Here is a 12,459-nt window from a genome sequence, read left to right on the forward strand (position 1 = left end):
CAAGTCCCTGGTAGAGCCGGGGGTGGTGTTTACCACTCCACCAGCAGAGCTGTGGGAGACCACCTCAAGCTCCTGGTAGAGCCGGGGGTGGTGTTTACCACTCCACCAGCAGAGCTGTGGGAGACCACCTCAAGCCCCTGGTAGGGTGGTGTTTAACACTCCACCAGCAGAGCTGTGGGAGACCACCTCAAGCCCCTGGTAGAGCCGGGGGTGGTGTTTACCACTCCTTCAGCAGGCTGGAAAAGTGATACTGTTTTCATAATAAGAGGGACCAAGAGTCTGTTGATTGGTCATTGGGTTCATTTGTTGAAATCAAATCAAGCTTTATTCATACAGCACATTTCAGACATGGATGCAACACAATGGCTTCACAGGGGGAAAAAATGATTAAAAAAAACAGAAATATTTAGTACACAACAAACAGAAGACTAACAACTGAAAGACTAATGAACATTAAGGAAATTCCATTGATTAAAATATTAATTGGATGCAATATCCAACCCAAAATATAAGCTTGTTTTTTAGGAGGGGCTCTGAAAGACACTATGGGGGTGTCGACTGAAAATTGACTAGTAACAACAACTGGGACCTAAAAGACCCACCATGAGACCCACTAAATCTGCCCAAGAAGAGGCAAACAAAAGAAAAACACACACCAAACTTAACAACAGGACACAAACCAAAAAGGTGGAGCAACTAAAGGTGTTGCCTCTCCACATCTATCAAGACAACTGGAGCACTGGGCCAGACACTCTTAAATAGAACCTGGACCAGCTCAGGTGAAACACCTTCCCACTAACGAGATGGACAAGCCAGCACAGGTGTAACACATACTGACTAACGAGGTGACACTTATCAGTGCATCCTACGTGCTAACGAGCTATACGTGCTAAAGTCCAACCTCAAAACATAAATGGAAAAACCAAAGACTAACTAACACCTTAAGAGTTTGCTCACCAACAACAGAAAACAACTTCCATTTCACATTATAATCAACTACAATGCTTCACCTTCTACAATATAAACATGGTGTCTGTCTACTGGCAAACAACAATTAAAAACAATATTTATTTTTTATTTTTCCCACAAAGATTTTTCTTTCTATAGCTTCTAGAACTCTCGTCTTCCTAAAACTCACTAGCTTCTAGAACTCTCGTCTTCCTAAAACTCACTAGCTTCTAGAACTCTCGTCCCCTTGGAACGAGCCCAAACAAAACTCATCTCCAATACGGAAAAACGTGCAGTAGAAATAAACTGTGATCCATGGCAATGCACTGGCTAAACGCAAAACACAAAAAAATTTGACTGCCCCCCTTGAGACAATCTTAAACCAGGTTGTTCTCACCACAGACATGTCTGATTTCAAGAGGAAACTCCTGCAATATCCGTAGTAACTTTCCACCTCACTGCAGAGCTTCTCTCTCTTTTCAGGGTTCACTAGATAGGCATGTTGTTGGATCGGGCCCAGTCCCCAATGTCATGCTCTAGTACATTTGGGTTGGCACATCTGAGAATGATCCCTGATATTCTAAAAACAGGCAACAATGTCAATATTATTGTCCCCAAAAATGGTCAGTTGATCATATAATTAATTATGATTACTAAATGTAAATATGAAAAACAAATGTACACCCCTTTGTTAATATATATTGGCAATACTTCACTTAAGGATGAGGCATGGAATAATAAAACATGTATCTTTTGTCAGGCTGAATGTTTGAATATATGAGGTGATTTGAGTCATGCTTCTTCAGTAGTGGAATAAAGACAATTAGCATTTGAATGTTTTCAATAAATACTGGAGTGATGTAGGATTGTTAATAAAATTGATTATAGACCAATGTATTATACTGCGTCCATGTGTATAGAGTGCAAGTACATTGAAAAAACGACATCTTCTCAACTTTCACTTCAACTAAAACCGAACTTATATTGGACATTGGGCATAGTCTTATTTTCAACGTCTTTTCAATTACATTTTGCTAGGAGGGATAGCCCAATGTCAAAACACAGTTTTAATGTGTCCAAATCAAAAACCAATATCCAGAAACAGATTGGATTGATAAATTGAGCTGTATAAACACAAACATCTGCCACAATAATACATATTACTTGTATTTTTTAAACAAGCTCCTTATAAACTGCACAAGCACCAGAAACGCTGTTGTTTTGACTAGTAGCAATAAATCACTGATATCGATTAGGGGGGAAATCAGGTTGTTCGTGCTGTTGAAACTAACACAACTAAAAAAACACATGGAAATGGGAGATATCTTTTACCTCACTGATTAGAAGACAACCTGCAGAAGACAGTCAGCTACATTTTGGAGTGATGCATTTAAATTTAGGGGTCACTGAACAAAAGGAACTCAACACTTATTTGTCATCATCTCATCGATATCATGTTGAAATCAATTGTGCCGAGAGGAGGGAGATGAGGTTGCACGTCCTGTTAAAACTAACAGCTCAAAAACCACACAGAATCTGGGAGTAATGTGTACATCCCTGGTTAGAGGACAATTTGTAGAAAATAGATCGCTACATTTTGAAGTGTTGCATTTTGATTCAAGTGGGTCACCAACGTGGTAAGTGTAACACAGCTCTTTTTGTGTTAGTCACTTTTTGTTAAATCACATAAATAGTACTCTTCCATTTCAGAGCCTGGATTTCCCCCCTGAGGCTAATATCCATATAATGTTGAAATCAATAGAACAGGGGACAAACGTTTAGGGTTCTACATTGTGACATCATTAAAATACTCCTACTACAATGTTAAAACATTCTATATTGTGACATTATTTCATTGATATCATGAAACAACTCCTTGATGTATTTTATGTTTAATCAGAGATCTTTTATCAGAGTATCCCTTCCCCTGTGTGTGTCCACTTGTGTATATTCAGGCTGTTTTGCTGAGTAAAACTCTTCCCACATCGATCACAGCTATAAGATTTCTCTCCTGTGTGTGTTCTTAAGTGTATAGTTAGATAGTTAGAAGTAATAAAACTCTTCCCACATTGATCACATAACGGATTCTCTCCTGTGTGTGTTCTCTGGTGTACTGTCCGACAGTTAGAAGTACTAAAACTCCTCCCACATTGATCACAGCTATATGGTTTCTCTCCTGTATGTATTCTCTGATGTACTGTCAGAGAGCTAGATTGACTAAAACTCTTCCCACATTGATCACAGCTATATGGTTTCTCTCCTGTGTGTGTTCTTTGGTGTACAGTCAGATAGCTAGGTTTAACAAAACTCTTCCCACATTGAGCACAGCCATATGGTTTCTCTCTTGTGTGAATTATCTGATGAATTGTAATGCATGATGAGGAGGTAAATCTCTTCCCACATTGACCACAGCAATAAGGTTTCTCTCCTGTGTGGAATCTCTGATGAATTTTAATGCCTGATGAGGAGGTGAATCTCTTCCCACAGTCAGAGCAGCGGTGAGGTTTCTTTCCTGTCGATCTCTGCTGGTGTTTCTTGAGGAGTTCTGACGTGGAGAAACTCTTCTCTGCCTCGGCAGCATCATGATGTAGTTGAGACTCCCCAGAGGATCCACGATAGTCCCGTCTCTCTCCTGTGTGAACAACAAAGTCAGACGGTTAAAGGGCCACAACAGCAGAAATCCACTGTTTATTTGAGGTAAACGGTGATGCCCAGAGGTCTGTTAAATTATTTTACAATTGTCTTAAGACAGTCAAACCTAAGCAGTTTACCAGACAACCTTTGATCTCCAAAAAGGTCCATTTCTGTGTTTGCTAAAGTTGCAGCACGAGGGCGATGCACACACAATTTGATTGCAGAAACACCTCCCTACTAATGAGGAAACCACTAGTTATGGATGTAGTATATCTGGCAATGAGGAAACCGATAGTTATAGATGTAGTATATCTGCCTGGAGCAAAAATGTTGAGCAAAGATTTTAATTTTCCACAATGTATTCTGAATATTACAGCGCAAGATCAGGAGTGCTACTCAAGGAAACTCACATTAAGCTCTGTGTCGCTAGTTACTAATTCACCACCGTGGGGGAAAACTCAGGAGAGTTCTCATAGGCTGACAGCAAAAATAGCCTCCATTTACAGGTTGTTTATGAGTGCATTTCATATTACTTTTGGATAATAACTGTAACGCTCGATTGAATCTCCTGCTTAATATGTTTGTGTTATTGCCGCAAATCAACTGCTTTATACTTATAAAACACTTCAACCAGTAAAATGCTCTTTAGCTAGCTTTGCCATCAGCCTGAAACTAGGGGTTTGTACATTAAGTGTTTAACAAATTGGCCCATAACTTCACCTAACAACAACATAGACCTACTGTAGGACCCATAACTTCACCTAACAATAACATAGACCTAGGACTATAAATAATTTAATATTTCAGGTGAAACATGGAAACTAAAATGTCTTTGTCATGACATTTCATAACCTGATCACCAGATAATTTTGTGAATAATCCCACTAGACTACTCTGTAATGTGTTGTCATTCTAAATGTCCCGAAAAGGAAAATAGCTCTGTGTGTTGTACAATAGCCTATCCATCAAGGAACAGTTCTCTACACATTATGAGCAAAGTATCGCTGTGTGCAAACAGACTAACGAGACCTTACTGTAAATCAAGCAGACAATAACATTATAAGCACCAATTTGTTAGGTATTTTGGATCCAACGTGGAGCACGGCATAACTGTCTTTACCAGAGTAATGAATGAAGAAGCACTTTGGTTGTTGTTGCATGTCGTGATGTTTGTAATTTGACTGTCATTCAGAAAATGATTTCCTGGATCAGCTGATGATAGTTGAACATGTGACTGTAACTAAACAGCTACAGTATTAAGTATTATGTATAATTATTGAAAAACCACATTAATGACAGTATCCATTTGGGTGTTGTCAATAAAGTTAAGGGGACTTTCGGTTAGAACCATTGGATTTAGCAAACTCTAAAATGATTGAAAACTGTTTTCCCAGCGTAACATAAGGAGACACTAAATGAGACATAGTTAGAGAGCATTTCAGAGATCTGAATACAAAAAACGATGCCGTATTTAAGTTGAAGTTCATCATATGACAAGCGTAACGTTATGACTATAACTACTGTTCCCTGAAGGAGGGAAACAAGGTACAACATACTATTAAATCCACATGTTATGACTATAACTACTGTTCCCTGAAGGAGGGAAACTAGGTACAACATACTATCAAATCCACGCCTTCCTGGAATCCCCGCCTTCCACAGGTGATGAGCGTGAGGCTTGGATTTATTCCTTCAATTTAATACCGCTCTTCACCGACCCAGTAAGGGGCGGGGCCAATCAGGTGTTGTACCTCATTTCCCTCCTTCAGGAAACATTAATTATAATCAAAGTTACACTCCCTTTCAGTCGGTCAACTTCGGTACAACATACTATGGAGAAATAGATTCATTCCCCAGCCGACCCAAACGGATACTAAATGAAACGACCCCTGGCAGATCACCCAGACCTGACCCCGCAAGATGCGTCAGTTTTGTCATTTTATTCATTCTTTCGTTTGAAACACTCCTGCCAATGTTGAGTAAGGACGCACACCTGATTACACATACAGAAGTAGGATTAGTCTACATGGCCTGCACACAAATGTGCCTATTTGGGGATGTCTGATAGTATTTCAGATTGTCTTAACGCACCACCACTAATGAGTTGTGGAGCTTCTCAAACAAAAAATTATTCAGCTTCTCCAACTAATTTTTTCTTCACCTCAAACAGCAGGTAAACAAAGTCTTATTAGAATCCATTACGAATAACAATAGTTGCTCAAAGTATTTGTAAATTATTTCCAGCTCTCGCCCTTTCGATAACCACTCAGCATTAAAGGGAAAATGTAATGCTCTGATCCAGTGGAAATGTTATAAAATACCTGATTACTTCTTATCCTTTGCACAAATAGACGACAGCTGTGTCTGTCCAGAACTCACTGGAGCAGGAAACTGAGGGCCCAGAATATTTTATATAATGTTGCAAGTTTCAGAGGACCCAGTTGATAGTTGATAGAATGTTTCAAGTTCGTTGTTGACAGGCCATGTGCAGCCAATGTGATTTATAGAATATTTATTTTTAATCTGGATATTTTCTACCTGCAGGCTGCAAATGTTTTTGTTTGTTGGTTTCATGTAGGCTATTTTTACATAGTTGGCAATGGCAATAAAAGTTACTTTTAGATTTGTATAATTTTCATTTAGATAGAATGTAGATTAATCACAGATAATGATGTTGAGATAAAGACTATTATAATAATTATTACTATTATAAATGAAATGAAACTGTTCCAGTAAAATGTGAATATGAAAATCCTAACTGGCACCAGATTAGTAGAAATGGTCAGAGAAATTGGCAGGAAATGGAAAAGGTTGCTGACTGCTGGTGTAGCCTATTACCAGAAACTATAGGAGCATAACGACTGCTGGTGTAGCCTATTACCAGAAACTATACGAGCATAACGACTGCTGGTGTAGCCTATTACCAGAAACTATAGGAGCATAACGACTGCTGGTGTAGCCTATTACCAGAAACTATACGAGCATAACGACTGCAGGTGTAGTCTATTACCAGAAACTATAGGAGCATAACGACTGCTGGTGTAGCCTATTACCAGAAACTATAGGAGCATAACGACTGCTGGTGTAGCCTATTACCAGAAACTATAGGAGCATAATGACTGCTGGTGTAGCCTATTACCAGAAACTATAGGAGCATAACGACTGCTGGTGTAGTCTATTACCAGAAACTTTAGGAGCATAACATTAGAATTTACGAATGCCAGCAGCAGCGGGAGGAGTAGGCTAAGGAAGAGTTTTTTTTCTGATGGTTATCTTGTTTCAGAGGGGTGTCATCAATAGCCCATAATGACAACAGATAATAAACATAAATAAACATAAATAAACACTTATTACATAAGCATTCAGACCCTTTGCTATGAGACTCGAAATTGCTTTCAGGTGCATCTTGTTTCCATTAATCAACCTTGAGATGTATCTACAACTTGTTCACCTGTTGTAAATTCAAATGATTGGTTTTGATTTGGAAGGCACACACCTGTCTATATAAGGTCCCAGAGTTGACAGTGCATGTCAGAGCAAACACCAAGCCATGAGGTCGAAGGAATTGTCCACAGAGCTCCGAGACAGGATTGTGTCGAGGCACAGATCTGGGGATGGGTACCAAAAATAAATCTGCAGCATTGAAGGTCCCCAAGAAGACAGTGGCCTCCATCATTCATAAATGGAATACTCTTCCTAGAGCTGGTCAACCGGCCAAACTGAGCGATTAGGGGAGAAGGGCCTTGGTCAGGGAGGTGACGAAAAACCTGATGGTCACTCTGACAGAGCTCCGGAGTTCCTCTGTGGAGATGGGAGAACCTTCCAGAAGGACAACCATCTCTGCAGCACCACCAATCAGACCTTGATGATAGAGTGGCCAGATGGAAACCACTCCTCAGTAAAAGACACATGACAGCCTGCTTGGAGTTTGACAAAAGGCACCATAAGGACTCTCAGACCATGAGAAACAAGATTCTCTGGTTTGATGAAACCAAGATGGAACTCTTTGGCCTGAATGCCAAGAGTCACGTCTGGAGGAAACCTGGCACCATCCCTACGGTGAAGCATTGTGGCGGCAGCATCATGCTGTGGGGATGTTTTTCAGCAGCAGGGACTGGGAGACTAGTCCGGAAACTATTATGTGAAATTATTTTGATATAATATTTAAGTATTGAGTGAAAAAATTCTGAATTTATATGAAAGTACAGCAATTTATGTTTCTAGAAACGTATCGCAATTGAGAATCGATTCACATCTAGATGGAATATTTGACTATTTTAGCTGCCAGAGCCAGTCTACCTCTGAAAATAACATACGGTCCTTGGACCTTGAGGAGTAACGGGGGCAGCAATCAGCAGTAGAAACAATAACAAAGCGTACTCCCTGCCCCTTTCGGTAAAAAGCTGAGGGATGGGGCTGGAGAAATGCAACCATTCATGATATCAACATTCTAGTTTTAACCATGTTTTGAGGATATACAGTGTTTGTTTATATTTACTAACAAACATTGGAGTAAGAAAAAGCTCATATTTTGGGTTCTGATGGGGTACAACAGTTTAACTAAGCTCATGAGGCATTTATAAGTGAATTCTTAAAGAAACAGATGGGTACATATCATTAATGTATAAGTCCCCAAATGGATGTAACAACTGCTGATTGCCCCTTTAAGACTACATATTGGGCTAATCTAATAGGAGATATTGAGGACTACAGTATTTCAGGCATTGTCATTGGATGCATTTGATCAATTGTTAACGTTTTGTTGATGGTCCACTCTTGATGTTCTACACGTTACAGTGTAGCTTCAGCCATTCCTACAGAACAACATTAAAGTGTAGAACCCCTTTACTGCATATTGGTTCAATGACTGCAGAGACGGTACTTACTAGTGTTAAACAGATCTCCAACCTCCTCTTCTTCCTCCAATGTGACAGTCATCTCTCCCTCCTCCCCTTTCACTCCAAAAACTGCATCCTCCTCTCCTTTTACTGTAACGTCTTTCTCTTCTTCTTTCACGGTAACAGCCTCACCCTCTACTTGTTTTTGTATTGAAACAGCTTCCTCTTCGTCCTCCTCTTTCACGAAAGCTTCTTTCTCCGTCCAGCAGTCCCCCTCTTCCTTAGCAGGAGGAGAGTACCTTAGTGAACTCATGGTCGGAGATGTTAGCTAGCTAGCATTAGCGACTAGCCTAGTTCTAAGCTAACTTAGCAAACCAGCTAGCTGACAAACAACGTAAATATATAATTAAATAGGCCAACAAGTACATACGACAGAAGTGTGTTTAATACACAGCGACTAATATACACCAAAACAGTGTAAAGAGCGTGAATATTGTAGCTATGTTTGCTAGAAAGCTACCGAGGTGTCTGACTAGCTGTTGTTGTTGAAGGAGCGTCCCGTCCACTAGATTATACGTCACACTGGCAGCATCGCCTGAACCTAAAAGACGCACATCGCCATCTGCTGACTGGAGTAGGTAACGCAGTTGAGTAACCAAAAGTTTATTTTTCATTTATTTCATAAAAGTTTAATATTATATTAAGTCGTTCAAAGAGAAGCATGTGTTGATTGATTCGTGTTTAATGAGTGAGAGTTTAAAACAAACTTTACACCCACTACATATTTGCATTGAACCATACTTCTGACATGGATCATTTTGACCCCAGAGGCATATCTTTGATCATAGCCAAAATGTGGTTTATTCAATTGTTCCAATTTTTCATGACTTTGTCAATCAACTTGTTCTTAATAAATCTAAATCATGGTTTAGTGTTTCTGTATCAAAATGGACTTTTAACAAATTCAAATCCTTTGGAGTCATTTTGACCCCAGCCAACAGCATCTTCAATAAATAGGACATTTATTTAAAATCAAAATCACATTTTATTGGTCACATAGACCTGTTTAGCAGATGTTATTGCGGGTGTAGTGAAATGCTTGTGTTTCTGACTATGACAGTGCCGTAATATCTAACAAGTAATATCTAACAGTTTCACAACAATACACACACATCTAAATATTTGAATCTAGATTTCTCTGTAGACATGATCAATCCCACCAGAGGGTGGAGGGGCACCTGTATCAGTGGTTTTGACCAGATAGACACCTGCAGACACACAGTATAGTGCCTCCCATGTACTCTCCTAAGATTGGACTTTTCTATACCACGTATCACATGACTGTGTACAAAACTGCCAACGGAAGAAAACTCTGCCAGCGGTAGAAAACTCTACCAGGGGTATACAGTGCATTCGTTAAGTATTCAGACCCTTCACTTTCTCCACATTTTGTTACATTAAAGCCTTATTCTAAAATGGAAGATTTTTTCCCTCATCAATCTACAAACAATACCCCATAATGACATCACAATACCCCATAATGGCATCACAATACCCCATAATGACATCACAATATCCCATTATGACATCACAATACCCCATAATGACAAACCAAAAACAGGTTTTTAGACATTTTTGCACAAATATTTACTTAAGTATTCAGACCCTTTACTATGTGGTAAATTCAATTGATTGGACATGATTCGGAAAGGCACACACCTGTCTGTATAAAGTCCCACAGGTAACCAAGCCACGAGGTCAAAGGATTTGTCCGTAGAGCTCTGAGACAGTATTGTGTCGAGGCACAGATCTGGGGAAGGGTACCAAAAAATTTCTGCAGCATTGAAGGTCCCCAAGAACACAGTGGCCTCCATCATACTTAATGGAAGAAGTTTGTTATTATTATTATGTGTAGTCTGAATCCGTGGAGCTGCAGGGATTTGTAGTCTTAGTGGCCTCCATCATACTTAATGGAAGAAGTTTATTATTATTATTATTTGTAGTCTTGCATGTCATCTACTTTGATGCTAATAAGCATTTACAAATAAGGTTTATTACGGATCCCCATTAGTTCCTGCCAAGGCAGCAGCTACTCTTCCTGGGGTTTATTAAGGATCCCCATTAGTTCCTGCCAAGGCAGCAGCTACTCTTCCTGGGGTTTATTATGGAGCCCCATTAGTTCCTGCCACCCTCCCCTAACCCGGACGACGCTGGGCCAATTGGGCGCCGCCCTATGAGACTCCCGATCACAGCCGGTTGTGATACAGCCTGGATTAGAACCAGGGACTGTAGTGACGCCAATGACAAGCACACCCATAACATGATGCAGCCACCACCATGCTTGAAAATATGAAGAGTGGTAGTCAGTGATGTGTTGGATTTGCCCCAAACATAACACTTTGTATTAAGGATAAAAAGTTAATTTCTTTGCCACATTGTTTTGCATTATTACTTTAGTGCCTCATTGCAAAATGCCTTCCTCACAATCTTGAATAAGCATGCCCCATTCAAGAAATTTAGAACCAGGAACAGATATAGCCCTTGGTTCTCTCCTGACCTGACTGCCCTTAACCAACAGAAAAACATCCTATGGCGTTCTGCATTAGCATTGAACTTCCCCCGTGATATGCAACTTTTCAGGGAAGCTAGAAACCAATATACACAGGCAGTTAGAAAAGCCAAGGCTATCTTTTTCAAGCAGAAATTTGCTTCCTGCAACACAAATTCAAAAAAGTTCTGGGACACTGTAAAGTCCATGGAGAATAAGAACACCTCCTCCCAGCTTCCAACTGCACTGAAGATAGGAAACACTGTCACCACCGACAAATCCACTATAATTGAGAATTTCAATAAGCATTTTTCTACGGCTGGCCATGCTTTCCACCTGGCTACCCCTACCCCGGTCAACAGCACTGCCCTCCCCTCTGCTACTCGCCCAAGCCTTCCCCATTTCTCTTTCTCCCAAATACAGTCAGCTGATGTTCTGAAAGAGCTGCAAAATCTGGACCCTTACAAATCAGCCGGGCTAGATAATCTGGACCCTTTCTTTCTAAAACTATCTGCTGAAATTGTTGCCACCCCTATTACTAGCCTTTTCAACCTCTCTTTCGTGTCGTCTGAGAATCCCAAAGATTGGAAAGCAGCTGCGGTTATCCCCCTCTTCAAAGGGGGGGACACTCTTGACCCTAACAGCTACAGACCTATATCTATCCTACCTTGCCTTTCTAAGGTCTTCGAAAGCCAAGTCAACAAACAGATTACCGACCATTTCGAATCCCACCATACCTTCTCCGCTATGCAATCTGGTTTCAGAGCTGGTCATGGGTGCACCTCAGCCACGCTCAAGGTCATAAACGATATCTTAACCGCCATCGATAGGAAACAGTACTGTGCAGCCGTATTCATTGACCTGGCCAAGGCTTTTGACTCTGTCAATCACCACATCCTCATCGGCAGACTCGACAGCCTTGGTTTCTCTAATGATTGCCTCGCCTGGTTCACCAACTACTTCTCTGATCGAGTTCAGTGTGTCAAATCGGAGGGTCTGTTGTCCGGGCCTCTGGCAGTCTCTATGGGGGTGCCACAGGGTTCAATTCTTGAACCGACTCTCTTCTCTGTATACATCAATGATGTCGCTCTTGCTGCTGGTGATTCTCTGATCCACCTCTACGCAGACGACACTATTCTGTATACTTCTGGCCCTTCTTTTGACACTGTGTTAACAACCCTCCAGGCGAGCTTCAATGTCGTACAACTCTCCTTCCGTGGCCTCCAATTGCTCTTAAATACAAGTAAAACTAAATGCATGCTCTTCAACCGATCGCTGCCTGCACCTGCCCGCCTGTCCAACATCACTACTCTGGACGGCTCTGACTTAGAATATGTGGACAACTACAAATACCTAGGTGTCTGGTTAGACTGTAAACTCTCCTTCCAGACTCACATCAAACATCTCCAATCCAAAGTTAAATCTAGAATTGGCTTCCTATTCCGCAACACAGCATCCTTCACTCATGCTGCCAAACATACCCTTGTAAAA

The 12,459-nt window shown here is 40.6% G+C and overlaps 1 protein-coding gene across 1 annotated transcript; it reads right to left on the bottom strand.

Annotated features, from left to right (window-relative positions):
• Window positions 1-299: 299 nt before the first annotated feature.
• LOC139568821 (zinc finger protein ZFP2-like) lies at window positions 300-8,970 on the bottom strand. Its single transcript, XM_071390920.1, has 2 exons — window positions 8,469-8,970; window positions 300-3,580 (listed from the first exon to the last, which is right to left on the bottom strand). The coding sequence occupies exons 1-2, from the start codon at window positions 8,731-8,733 to the stop codon at window positions 2,859-2,861; spliced, it is 987 nt and encodes a 328-aa protein (XP_071247021.1). The 5' UTR covers window positions 8,734-8,970; the 3' UTR covers window positions 300-2,858.
• Window positions 8,971-12,459: the final 3,489 nt, after the last annotated feature.

This window comes from Salvelinus alpinus, chromosome 2 (assembly GCF_045679555.1).
Source record: "Salvelinus alpinus chromosome 2, SLU_Salpinus.1, whole genome shotgun sequence".
Taxonomy (NCBI): domain Eukaryota; kingdom Metazoa; phylum Chordata; class Actinopteri; order Salmoniformes; family Salmonidae; genus Salvelinus; species Salvelinus alpinus.

What these genes read in the sequence shown, in the direction of transcription:
- LOC139568821 (XM_071390920.1), bottom strand. Translation starts at nt 8,733, where the DNA reads ATGAGTTCACTAAGGTACTCTCCTCCTGCTAAGGAAGAGGGGGACTGC. An exon ending in TGGAGATCTGTTTAACACTA is followed by an intron (nt 3,581 to 8,468) that starts GTAAGTACCGTC and finishes TTGTTCACACAG; the next exon opens with GAGAGAGACGGGACTATCGT.